The 13525-nt window shown below is 39.7% G+C and overlaps 1 protein-coding gene across 6 annotated transcripts in view; it reads right to left on the reverse strand.

Annotated features, from left to right (window-relative positions):
- Positions 1–6154: 6154 nt before the first annotated feature.
- The window catches only part of PPP2R5E (protein phosphatase 2 regulatory subunit B'epsilon), a 79217-nt gene continuing 71846 nt past the window's right edge, over positions 6155–13525 (reverse strand). For 5 of the 6 annotated variants that reach the window (XM_065063253.1, XM_065063254.1, XM_065063257.1 and 2 more), the window contains 2 exons: positions 13240–13341; positions 6155–10697 (listed from right to left, as the gene is read on the reverse strand). In XM_065063253.1, the coding sequence (XP_064919325.1) occupies positions 10598–10697; positions 13240–13341 (202 nt within the window). In that variant the 3' untranslated portion in view covers positions 6155–10597. The remainder of the gene's footprint in view (positions 10698–13239; positions 13342–13525) is intronic. The other variant, XM_065063255.1, reaches the window with a different exon arrangement.

A 13525-nucleotide genomic window follows, 5' to 3' on the forward strand; every position in this document is an offset into this window, starting at 1 on the left:
CCAAATTCTTTTGTATGCAGACATTGTGTCTAGACAGTCTTAGAAAAACTGTCTCTACTTAACATCAAGGGCTTGGATTGGATGTGCTTAAGTGTTTAACTGCACACTCACGTACCGGTCACAAATAATGCAGCATAAATTTATTCGGCTTTTCCCTGGAGCTGATGGGTGCATCGTCGTAAGACCAGCAGGAAGGAAAGAGGGATAGCACATTCTCTCCGAAGCTTATATCCATAAAATCTTCCTAGAGGTCACTCAGTTAACATACACAAAAAGTAGATGATATTAACAGGATAAATTTACTGCAGGAAGAGGAAATGAGTTCACATCACTCCTGTTAGTACTGACCAGTTTCCCGTATAGACACAGCAGATTTGTCCAGTCTCCTCACAGATCTTTATTCTACTTTTGGTGACAGCAACAGGACTTCCATCATTGAGTCTGGCAGGAAGGGAATTAAGTCCTGCAGTTTATAGAAGAGCTGGACTTAATCTGTCTCATCATGTTTCCGTACTTAGAAGAGGGAAGATCTCCATCATTCAAGCAAGTACGAGTGCAGCCAAGGTAAAAAAAACCCCATGAAATATTCTAAAAAGAAACCCAAACAACAAACCAACCAACCAACCAACCAAAAAAACCACAACCCTTAGCCATGGATAGGAAAACATGGGGTTTCATTTTGAGATTAAAAGAGAATCCCCTCCTGCACAGGGCCAAATTCTGCTCCAGACTAACACGAACATTCTTTTCTACACATTCTCTCCTCTAAGCATCTTATTGATTTTGGGTCATCACTGACTTGGTATGCCCAGGTGAGAGATGACGACCTGCCAGGGGGTCCCAGAGCATGGTGCTATTGAGGGTATGAGCTCTGGAGGGCAGGAGCAGCAGGCTCAGAGAAAACATCTGGATCCTACATGAGCTCCAGGTCAGAAATGCAGTTTGGGGCTGCAATGGATTTGGCAATAAGGAGTAAGAGTTACCCCTTGAGGGAGAGGGAAGAGTTCAGGAGAGGAAGAAAGATGATCTCTGATAAGAAGAAGGAAAGGAAAACTGAATGAGGGCACATGGCAGGTTGGGGCAAGGAGGGATCAGAAGGTGTATGGTCACTGAGACACTCAGGGAAGGGACTGGGGATCCCATGGGGAGAGAGTAGGGGTTACCCCACAGCCCTCTCACCCCAGGACCCAGGGCAGGGAGGAACCAAACCTGTACAGAGCAAGTACATCCTCCCTGCATCACTCACGCTCCATCCCACCGACACGGGATGCCAGAAACCCTTCTGCTCCTCACCACCTGCCCAGCCCTCTTCTTGCAAGCACAACTCTGCAAAGGGACATTTCCAGACAGTAAGACATTGCTTGGAAAATGTATTAGCATGAGAAAACTGATGAAGATAATGGATGGGAATGAAAGAATGCAAACACATGGAAAAAAATCAAGGTTATAGTAAAGGAAAATACATTTCAAAGATGTATTTTGGGGACTTCAACCGCTGCCAAGTCAGGCGGCACAGACAGAGACAAGCCAGTATGGAAGTAAGGTCACGCAATTTTAACTGACTGCTAGGAATTCCATAACAAGCTTGAAATCACTGCTCCTAAGCCTTACCTGTATTTTCCACATCCTGACTACTCAAAAAGATTATTGTAAGGGAAATGCACCCCTTTCATCTGATTTTTCTGTTTCTGTTCTGCTCGATAAAGCACTGAGATATAATACTTTTCCCAGTTCTGCCTTGCAACTATCCTACCATAACGAATGGAGGTTGGTCAAACAGTCATCCCATGAAATCAAGCCTATGCAGAAACAACAGCTTAAGCATTGAAAACTGAGTTGTTATTTATTACTGCAAGGTCTGGATTTTACGCTAACACTCCCTGCTGCAATAATGATGCAACCAAACCAGAATATCCTACGTCAGTGACTAATTGAAGCCCGATCAAAATAAAATACCAGTATGACATTGAATGGCTTATTTATATGTTCTGTTTTCCTAGACAATGAACCCAAGCATTTACATTTAATTATTATATTTCAAATCCCAATAATAGGTTGGATAGTGTCCCTTTAAGTTATATACTGCATATATTTCATTGCCAAGCATTTTAAACCGGTTTGGTAATTTAGAATAGGAAAAGAGAAAGCAGCTTAATGATGGTGGATTTAGCAGGGATATAAATTACGCTTGATTGAAAGGGGAAAGAAGCAGGGGGCATGTCTTAACAGTCTAACTATTTTAGTTAATCTCTTTTTCTAGGCACTGAATTAATACATTAATGTACACACCTGATACCTGCTGCAGGATAGCGTGCTCCTGCATTCGAATGCTATGGCCTCTTCTTACTTTGGCCAAGTCTGAAACGCTTGATATAAACCAGGGGGCTGCTGTTGGAATACCATTTCTCATAATCCAGGCAAGAAGCCTACTTATCCCTCTATGGTAAAGTTTCCTATGGAAATATATTCTGCGCCATTGCCACGTGCACCTGGGCACTGGCAGCTCCCCCCTCCACAGCTTCTGTCCCAGTTAAGTTCAACCCTGTGTCAGGCTTGACCTTTGTTGCTATAGTGCAATTGGGCTGCAGAAAAAGTGACCAATACGCTCATTGTGACAAAAAACGAGGAAAATTCAGAGAAAAAAATAAGTAAAAGAAGTTTAAAGTCGATGGACTAAAACGCCACAGGACAAACAGCCACTTCTGCTCTCTCTAATTCTGACAGAAACCTGCAAATTGGCAAGAATTTGTGCGTGTGCTTGGCCTGTGTAAATGGTGTTAGCAGAATAATCAAAAAGGCTTAGGCAGCCTGTGGGGATCTTTGCAGATATCGATCACAGATGCCCCAAAATTGAGGTGTTACACCTCCAGGAGCTTTGGGGGACAACTGGACACCGATTTCCATGTGAAGATGGGGGCTTGAGGGAGGAGTGCTGGAGGTTGTGCTGTAAGGGGGACTTCCATGGACCTGCTCTGGGAGCAGAGCTCTTGAAAGCAGCTCTTTTTCTCTCTCTTTTGGCTTCTGTGCTGCACATTTTCAAATTTACCATCAGCAGAATCAGCTCTAGAACAACAGAAAACAGAAATAGGTCAGGTAGGGGAAAAAAAAGGGAATGTTCTTACATTAGGGTGGCAAATCAAAGCCCTTATCCCCTATACCTTTAGTTGTCCTGCTGCATTGATTGCAGAAGTATTTCTAAATGTTGGCGCAAATTTATAGATTTCAACATTTTCTAAGTACTTTACCAATGATCTCTGAAAAATCAAGTAGATAGCAAAGGGATTTGAAGCAGGGGAGGGGCTTCTTAATGATTCATGTTGGAAATATTAGGGGGATTTAACAGACTCAGGGTTGTTATGGAAATGGAATTTTATCTGAAAAAAGCCTCAACACAGTTCCTGCTAAAGCAGAGTTTCACTATGAGGTCCGGTGAGGACCTCTCAAAAAAACACGTGGAAATCAATTTGCTTAGATAAGGTTAAAATACCGTTTGGTTCAACATCATCAATCCTGTCCCCCTTATGACAATTTTGAATAGAACAACACATTTTCCCTAAATCCAGCCCATTGCAAGCCTTCACACTCGTATTTGCAGGGCCTTGTTGCAGGAGGTTGCGCAAGGAGAAAGGGGGACGGCATGGGGCACCGCTCGACCATAGGAAATATTCTTTCCTTTGTATCACTAGAGGCATTTTTGACCAGAACTGATGTTCATAATCTAGTGCATAATCACTAACCATGACAATTACTGTCTGATGAGTGTCATGGACAGCAAAGAGTGATAATATCCCTTTGAGTTTGTGAAATAGTCTGTGGACTAATAAACTAATTACCACTGTCTGAATTCCACATTTCCTTGCTCCAGAAACCAAGAGCGTGTTACGCCAAGTTACAGCTGACTCTCTCAGCTACAGACTTCAACCTACTGCCTCCAAGATGCTTGAAATGGAAGACTATATAACGCAGATGCTCTTCTTGGTTTGCGATAGTTAAGCGTATGGTGTATTTTTCACTTATGCACATTATCTATATAGCCAAAGTAATTTCTGGAAAAGCATGGGAGTAATCACATATTCTTAGGAATGACAAACAAGCATAAGCTGTAGTCCTACCCAGTACATTTTGCGGAATTAAAAGATATCCAAACTTGAGCTGGACTGTTGGACCAGTTTGCTTACACAGCTAAACCATGTTCGCTTCACCAGAAGGCAAAGATACAAAACTGACCCGAGGCTGCTCAGCTCACAAAAAGGTTTGCAGGTACCCTCTGCGTGCTGTTGCTGGAGGTTCCGCACACATCCTTGTACAAACACGGCGTCTCTCCTTCCTTGCTGTCAGTGCTGTTTTACTCGAGCATCCTCCTGCTTTTGCTGCCAGATTGGCATCCGAATCCTCAGAGCACCACTCACCCGGCCAGATGCTCTGTAAATAACGCCCCTTGGGTTGTTGCTTTCTCTGTCGGTGACGTGCGGAGGCTTCGCGCACAAGCAAAAACCTGCCCCAGGTGATAACAAAGGAAGAAATTCAAAAACAAGATACAGAAGCTGGGCAGAATATCCTTTTCTCCCTCTCTTTTTGCAAGACCTTTCCAGATTCAGGGATAATGTGAGACAGGTTCCCAAGCACCTTCCAGTGTGTATCCAAGTTGTGAAACCACTGTCCAGCAATACAATATATATATACATTTAAATGTATCGCAAGCTTGCCGTCCTTCCAGAGTGACCCCTAACTGTTCACACCTTCAGTGATTTGGGGGTGGGGGTTGGAAATACTGAATAGACAAAATCAAAGGGGGAAGCCGGGGTGGGAAGGGGGTGAGGAAGCACACAGAAAAATAGTAAAAGGAAGTTTCACTACAACTTTTCACGTGATGGAGACTTCCAGAAAAGCCAGCACTCACTACCCACAGTGGGTTAGTACACTTTTTTTCCAAGGTATTTACTAATTAATTCAGGATATCCGCTTTGCCTGCAGCATTTAATCTTGAAAACCGTGCCAGCTCCAAACTCATAATGCAAGACCTCGTATCAGCTTCTAGTTTAATACCCAAGATATTGCTTTACTGTACATTGAGGCAATAATTGAACACAGACTTGAGAACAGCCTCTACCTGTGCACAAACTACTTGTGTAGGCAACGGACTTGCGATCTGGGGTCCAGGCTTAATGCAAGATAAACTCAGCACTTGTCTGTTATATAAAAAACCAAAACACTCCTGAGAAGGAAAGACAAAGATGAAAAATTAGCAAAGCAATTATCATTACCAGAAGGAGGAAACTGATTTTTCACTTTCAACCCTTTAAAGGTTTTCTAACTTGCAAGTACTGAAGACAAATTCTACCCCGAAGGCTAACTTACTGTGGGTTCTCAGTTTTTTAAGTTCTTTGGAAAATGCTTGCCTTGCAATAAGAGACATGAGGTTGTTAAGCGATCCGAATATTGGCTTACAAGGACTTAAAGAGATTTGCGGTAATGAGTTTTTCTAACCAAGGCACGCGAGATCCAGCTGCTGAGAATCGCATTTGGAAAAAAAACAAAATGGAAAGAATTTTTAAGAATTAGGCTACTGGAATCATTCACATAGGAAACTGATACTTTAAAATCAGAAGTAGGTGCTTAATACACCTTGTCTCCGGTTTTATTGCAGTATCCGCATCTACTGCGCTTCTGCTAAAGCTGTTCACCAGCATCACCCCTTCCCGGGCTCCGTGTTCTCTCCACAGGGTGTTTCCCATCTACGGAACCGTCTTAAGCTTCCAAACCACAAAGCAGAGCAGCACGAGGACCAAAACAGTCAAACGACTCTGTAAATGAAGCTCCTTCACCAGCTGCAAAGTGTAATGCTCAATGGTTTATCTAACGTCTCTTTTCTGTGTCTCTTTACCTCCCTCACGGGCACTGCTGGCGGCATCTATGAGGATGCTCATCATCATGAGAAAACCTTTTAAAAATAAACTTACTGCAAAGTGAGCCTTTACTATGGTAATAATGGCAGAAACTTAAATTACCACCTCAACGTTTGGGTTTTTTTCTCAAACAAGTGTCCTTACATTTAACGCAGGCGAGTGGGTATTTGACGGCTGGCAGTTCACTGTTGAAAAGGTACATGAAGTTTAGATGGGAGGAGGTGGAAAGAAAAGCCAAGCACCTGGAAAACACTTCATTGCTTCTTTATTTAGATGCACCCACAGTACAGAGCCTCTTGAGCATGTGCAAAAGAGGAAGGTTACACATTTATAGCTGGGAGCACCATTGAGTTCGAGTTTCTTTGATACCATTTTTAAGAAAGTAAACTGTTTCCAAAGAATGACATTTGAATCCAAGAGCTTAAGACCTGCTTGTACTTTCTCCAGAGGTGGAAGGTATTTTTCTTTTATTATTACTTTGATGTAGATTAGAAGACATTTTCACAGTCTGGTTGGACCAGTCTATGTATTTCCATATGCACCTTTTAATATATATAAAAAATGTTTCGTTTTTTTCCCCCCCCTAACCCACAGATAGTTAAATGCATCTAAGTTTAAAAACAGTAATGGACCAGAGCATTCCTATGGGGAAAAATGAATTTTTGCTGCCCTCTCCTGCTTAAACAATGAAATGCTAAAATATTAAGATCTATGAATCTAATGCTAACCTTGAAACAAAAAGCATGACAGGTCATTCGCTATACTACAATCAAAAATAGGACAACAACAAGAAATGTATCGGTACTATTTATATTTGAAAAGTTCCTCATGGTTACATGAGGTTATGAGTACAACATATTTACAGTAAGTGATCCAAATAACAAAAACTTGTATTCGGGGAGGTCATGGTAAGATAAGTGTGCTTCTGTGCATGGGAAGCAACACATGGATGAAAGTTTTCAATCAAAATTAGTTCCATTCTGTTTCAAGATATTGGTTCATAGAATTCAAAATGAAAAAATTGGGCTACACAAAACCTGCTGCACGTATCAACTAGAAAAACTAACCCATGGCTCACTCCAGAGCTGCGAAGCGAAGCCGGTGAGCCGAAATTAAAAAGCCACATGTAAATCAAAACATTCTTCAATCTCGCGCATCGTCACCTTTGTCTTGTTTCAGGGCAACCGCTTTGGGAGGATGTTGTTACACAATTAAGAGAAAAGGCCAGCTCTGTTTTCCAAGACAGAACTGAAAGCAAATTATATCGGCTTTATTTGGGGTGGGGGAATAATCTCATCTTTCCCCCTCCTCACAAAACAATACAAAGGTTTTTAAAGCTCCTAATATATTTTCCTTTCCGTAGATCGAGAGAGCCCGAGGCCGTACTTACACACCTATAATGTAAGTACAGCTGCTGCATTTCTTACTGCAGCAATTCTTGGCTCTAACATCCTCATTTTTTCCATGTATAGGAGGAGATTAAAAAATAAATTAAAACCTTTTATTTATGCTAAGAAAACCAAGATTAAATTTACTATAACCCCGCTAGTGAATGCTCCAAGGCATTAGAATACTTTCATTTAAAGCATTCCAACCTTCAGAAGAGAGACAAGAAACACTCAAAAGCAACGAAAGGAAAACAATAAGGGAGACTTGCAAGATGAAGAAAGCGTTGTGTGCTCAATTTGAAGTATATTCGAGAGGAACTTCACTTTTATACTTGTTTTATCCCCATGACCTGATGCAATGCCCTAGTATTGAAAATGCAGCTCTTCCCTTTCACCAGAGACCATTGGATCCTTCCTCCTGACACCAATATGGCCCAGGACATGAGTGACCACCCAACAACCGCTGTCCCAGCAGTTACTTCAAAACATTTACACACATAAAGGTAGTTTCTGGAACTCAAGAAGCAAACGAAAAGCATCATTAAATAGACGCACTGATCACACTTGGGCCCACGTGCTGCCTTCTTCTTTGCCTCCAGCTCCGCTGATAGCGCCGGAGCTCTGCGGAGCGGCAGGACATCACCTTGGGATTGCGGCAAACAGCGGGTCCCGGGGGGACGGTCGTATCTTTGCGGCAAGTGCTTCTTCACGGCCATCGCACAGCACGACCTAGTGCCCAATAAGCCTTTTAGAGTCAAGTGACTAATATCACATCGTCTCATTCAAAGAAACGTTCCTTCTCGGAAGTGATAAATCATCTATAAACTTTAGATACTCCCCACTATCCCCACAGCAGAGGTAACATCAGAGGTTAACAAAATATTGCAACCCATCAGGTTCTCGTCAGTTTTGTATGATCAATACCAGAATGTCATGGCAAAACCAAAGATAGTTATGAACAAACAACACTCATCTAAACTCTAAGTACAGGACAAGGTGCTTTTTCTCATTTCACATTGTTGTGTTTTACTCCACCAGGTGGAAAACATGAATTTTTTTTTCTTCCATTCTATCTCAGCTTTTCACAAATGAACAAAGTCTTTCAGTATGAGTTTGAGTCCACTCTCTTGTAAAGCATGATCATTTCGCACAGAAATCACACTTGCAAGTATTTTTTGGTAACAGAAATAAAAGACTGTCAAAATCAAGGGGCTAAGGGACATGATTTGTTATAAATTTATTTAATCTTCAGTATTTCAGCTTGCACCTTTGCTTCAGCACTTCAAAATAAAATGTTTCAACTCCGACAGTAACTGCCTAATTTACATTGTGTCCCAGTCAGTGTTCTTAAAAGAAGCTCATATTAATCCCATTAAACTACGTTGTGTTTGGTGTTGCATATGACTAATTCCATGTTTTTTTCCAGAATTAACAGTGTCGAGTTTTTACAAAATCCTTGAGTTTACAGCATTTGTGTGTGCAGACCCAGGAGTACAAACTGTGACCTGATAATCCTGAAACAGTCAGTAGTCTAGGAGGGAATTATTGTTTTACCTCTTTTCCGTGCCTGAAAACATGAAAACTTCAAATCCTACTGTATATTTAAATGGTAGGAAGAAAAATATACAAGCTTGTATTTATACTGTATTTCTATCAATGGCAACAGGTCATAAATTCATGTTTGCAACTATCACAAAGACTCATGAACACCAATTCAGTTTTATACTGTAAATACTGCTGGATTGATGGTTTAGGATTATCAATTCACTGTTGTCATATGTCTATAACAGTTCAAAAGCATCCTGGAGAAAAATCCTGAAACACATACCTTTCGGTATATAATAATGCAACTGCATTAGCTAAATATATACTGTACATAAGTCTTATCAGCATTTTACCTACCAAAGATGTAAGATTCCACTTTCAAATACAAAGCAGATAGCCAATAATGTATACTTATAATACAGCCCTCTTATTTGTTTTTGTATTTTTTTTCTTTTGTTTTAAACAATTTGGTCACAATGCACCTTTGATATAAAAGCATTTTAAACTTTATTATTAATACTCAGAACATTAGGATTTCCAGAATTTTTTTCAGTAGCATTTGTAGAACCACTTTTGGTAACAAATACAGTAGTTAGGAATGAGCATCCAGATGAGAATGCAGAAGTAGATTATCCAGAATCCTCTCCAGCTAAGACCATAGGGCTGGTACTGTGATGAGTAATAGTACTAGAACCACAAAAACACTAGGGTATGTTTCTTAGAGGCTACATCCTCTTTTGCTGGAACACTTTATAAATACATATTAAAAAGTAAGGCAACAACTCCAAACAGTCCAAACTGCTACCTCCGCCCAATTTCCAATTAGATCCATGCCCACTGGGGATCAGTTTCATGCTTGCACTGTTTAGTGTTTGTCTTTGTTCTTTCAAAATGGTCCAATAAAAACATGCTGTAATAATTTAGCAGTTAGTATGTCTAAAACAACCCCAGTACGTGTGTCCAATGCTCTACCACTAATACTGGTTAGGTACCAAAGTCCAGGGTGTTACCATTGCCCGTTTTTAAAGGATTGTGGACACTAACTTGGGTTTGCAATAAATAGGTGCATGAATCCAAAGCTCCCTTTCCTACTATGTTTATCACCTACTTGTTTTTTGACTCCTAATGTTCAAATTAAGGAAGCACCAGAGACAGCCTGGTACTAAAAAAATGCTCACACCAGTAAACAAAACTTTTATTCAGGACCTATGTTTTTCATGGCCCTGATCTGAAAGGACATTCAACTTATGAAGATGTGCAAAAGGAAAAGAAGTCAAATTACAGTAAAGTTATCCAGAGAAGGAGGATGTTACACAAACTCATAAGGAAATGACAGTCTTTTTTCTCTTTTACTATAAATACACTTAACAGTTTAGCAGAAAGACAAGCTAAATTTTAAGATTGTTCACATTTGAAAGTTGTGTTATACTCTCTGCTAACGATAAATAAGGAACAGGTCCTGACAATGGAATTTGACATCGCAATTTTCATCAACAGATCTTTGAAGACTGGTTTTAAAGAAGGGTTAAAACAATGATTATGTTTGCAAAGTTCTGAGAAGTCCATCTGCTGTCCAAACTTTGGATTAAAGTCCTTATTTTTTTCCTTTACTTAGAGACAGGTATATACAGTGCTGTTGTAATAATGAAACAAATGTGAAATCTACTGTAAAGTTGCACAATACAGAAAACTGTTGCTCCATCTTCTACTACATAAATGTGTGACTCCACAGGTTAATAATGCGGTTTTGTTTTTGTGTTAAGTTGGAATTATTCCATCACGTCTAAGACCTCTCTTTAATTCCAAATCCTCCAGTTTTTTCCACAGTTCTTCACGCTCCTTCTCTTTCTTCTTCTCACTGACAGGTGAAATAAAACAAAGAGTTAGCAGGAGAGAAGACTGTAGAATATTTATGCTAAAAAATATAGAGTTGACATTAATTAGCAGCACTAATTTTGCTGAATGCAACCACAATTTCCCTAACAGATATTTAATTAATTTTTTTCTTTTCTTTTTGCTACCTACATAAGCATCACTAAACAAAACAGTAGAGAAGAACATCAAATGGAAGCTGAACAAAGTGTTCACAGACACTAATTTGCAACGCTAAAGAAAGAAATGCATTGGACTTTTATTGCGGAGCAAACATATCATGATTATAAAAATTAACATTTCAGGACTAACTCCCACTTAATTATTTTCAAGTTTCTTTATTTAAACAAGGTATTTTCTAATCTTATGAGTAGCAGCCACTTTTTAGAACAAGCATTCCCTTATTCTTTTAGAATGACTGTTCTCAACTACATTGACTGATTCCTTCCATATAGCTTAAGCACCTGCCACGGGAAACTTCAAGCTACAAGATGTACCTTTTCTTTAGCGATTTACTCGTTTTCCTTACCAAATTCCTACAAGATCTATGTAGCATTTGCTTTAACAACTTGAATGGCGGATTCAATGAAATTAAACACCTCGCCTAACATTTACTTTACCTGCATTATTTGCTTTCTAAACTTCCTGTTTCTGCCACAGCTTTCTTTGAATACATCTCCTTGATATTGCAAGGTACAAAATGCTTCCAATTTCTATTAAATTACCTTGTAGATTCAGGTGAAACGGAAATCTAACAATTCAGATTCTCTGTCATTCATTAGAAACACTCCTACACATCTTGATTTGGTCAAAGTACCAACATCTGGCTCATTTATTTGAAGTTTTAATTTCCCAAGAGTATTTTAAACATATACATAAAATACAAACAACTTTCAGATAAATCCCTGAAGAACAGGGTTGTTGTTTTTGTTTTGTTTTTTACAAAAAGAGCTCACTGTCACCAGGAAGTACTTAAAATTAAATATAAGTGAAACAGCCTGACATTTTCAGGCTATTTACCAGATATTTTATCTTCTAATCATTACGATATATGTGCCTGCTTACCTAAAAGACTGTTAGAGGATGATCACCTCATCCAACTTACTTATGTGACCTATCATAGTCATTAATATTGAAGATCTTTCTCCTGAAACTTTAATGATATCAAAGCGACCCTTTTGAAATGCGGTCGTATTAAGATGCTAAAGATTTTCTATAAACATTAAGGTAAATATCCCAGTTTATACATGCAGGCATTTCCATGTTTTGAAATGATAAGTAGTAAATAAAGACGGCGAAATGGTTGGGACCAGCCTCGACAGGCGATACAACATCAGTAGGTGCAAGAAAAATCCTTTGTGCAGTTCAGTCAGTAAATCTCACCCATGATCCACATCCAGGACATGCTACTGCAGTGCCTGGTTCTATTCAGAGCAGAGTTCCTCATCTTATGGGGCAAAGTGCAGTCGCAAAATTGATTTAAGGCACTGAGGTCCCTCAGTAAACAGCTGGATTAGAAGTTCAGTCCTAAAATTCTCTGCCTTTCCAGGCAGCGTTGTCTCAGCTGCCCAAGCACTCGCCTATCGAGAAGTCATCGAGCGTCTTAGCTCAGGTATAGATCTAAGTCTCTAAAAGCAAAATGCTGTATTAATCAGGCTGTTATTTTGTGTATAAAGCTCACACAATTCAAAAAGCTTGGCCTCCAAGAGCCTTTAGAGACTAGACAACCCTAACCAGTTCTGCTGACACCAGGTTGGCCGCCAAGAGCCTTTAGAGACTAGACAACCCTAACCAGCTCTGTGCTTTGCGTGGGGGACCCTGCGTCACAGAACAGGTGTGATTCAAATGAAGTTGCAAACTGTGCAGAGTTTCTGAAGTTTCCTCATTTTTCTTCACCTGGTCCTTTGGATAAGCTGAAATTTTTGAGAAAAGATGCCGCACTAAAACTGGAAAATGAAGATCAAGGAAAACAGAAAAAAAGACAAAAAGCACTTTGCTGGGGTGGAACTAATGGTTGTATGGTGTAAGTAGTGGATCCTGCATGCTAAAGACTCAGATACAGCAAGAGCTCTGAATAAGAAACAAAAGGATTGAGAGATGCCTCTTTGCTCTAGGACCACATCCAGCCTAAGAACAGAAGTTTGGAAAAATCAAATCTTAGGGTTTTCCCTCCTATATCTTCCTAAACCCCAGTGAGACTTTTTCCAAGTCTTTAACCCTTGTTTTTCTTTTTATTATTGATGATCTTGATTTATTTAATCTTTCTGGAATGTGGCATGAGAAGGAATTCCACAAGGAATGTGGATTCTCAAGTAAGGCAATGGATACTGTACTTCGTGAGGAGAAAAGAACAACCTGTACATGATATTATCTCACATCTTGCAAAGAGAAGGCTAAGGAGCATGCAGGGAGATAAATGAGTCATCATGTCTATTATGTGTGAGATTATGCAATTGCACCTGAGTTCAAGGGAAAAACTAAACAGCAGGCCTTATGCACAGCTGACAAAAAAAGCTTTAAAAAGTTACCGCTGACGATCTGACTTGTAAGTGGCTGTCAGCTCATCAAACATGGTGCTGTTCATTTCCATAAATGCCTTCAACACGTTGTAGACTAAAGCCACAATAGCCCTGTGAAACATTAAAAGAGAAAAAGAGAAAGGAGTCTATTAGTTACAGGTGAAATCAAACGTGAAATAAAAGTGTCTTCTCTTACTGGCATTTCTGCAACCAATTCTGCTTTTGCAAGTATGATAATGTAAATTCTTTGATTTCAGTGAAACTACTTGCAATTAACATATTTTAAGGTAAGAAT

This window comes from Columba livia, chromosome 5 (genome assembly GCF_036013475.1).
Source record: "Columba livia isolate bColLiv1 breed racing homer chromosome 5, bColLiv1.pat.W.v2, whole genome shotgun sequence".
NCBI classification, from domain to species: Eukaryota; Metazoa; Chordata; class Aves; order Columbiformes; family Columbidae; genus Columba; species Columba livia.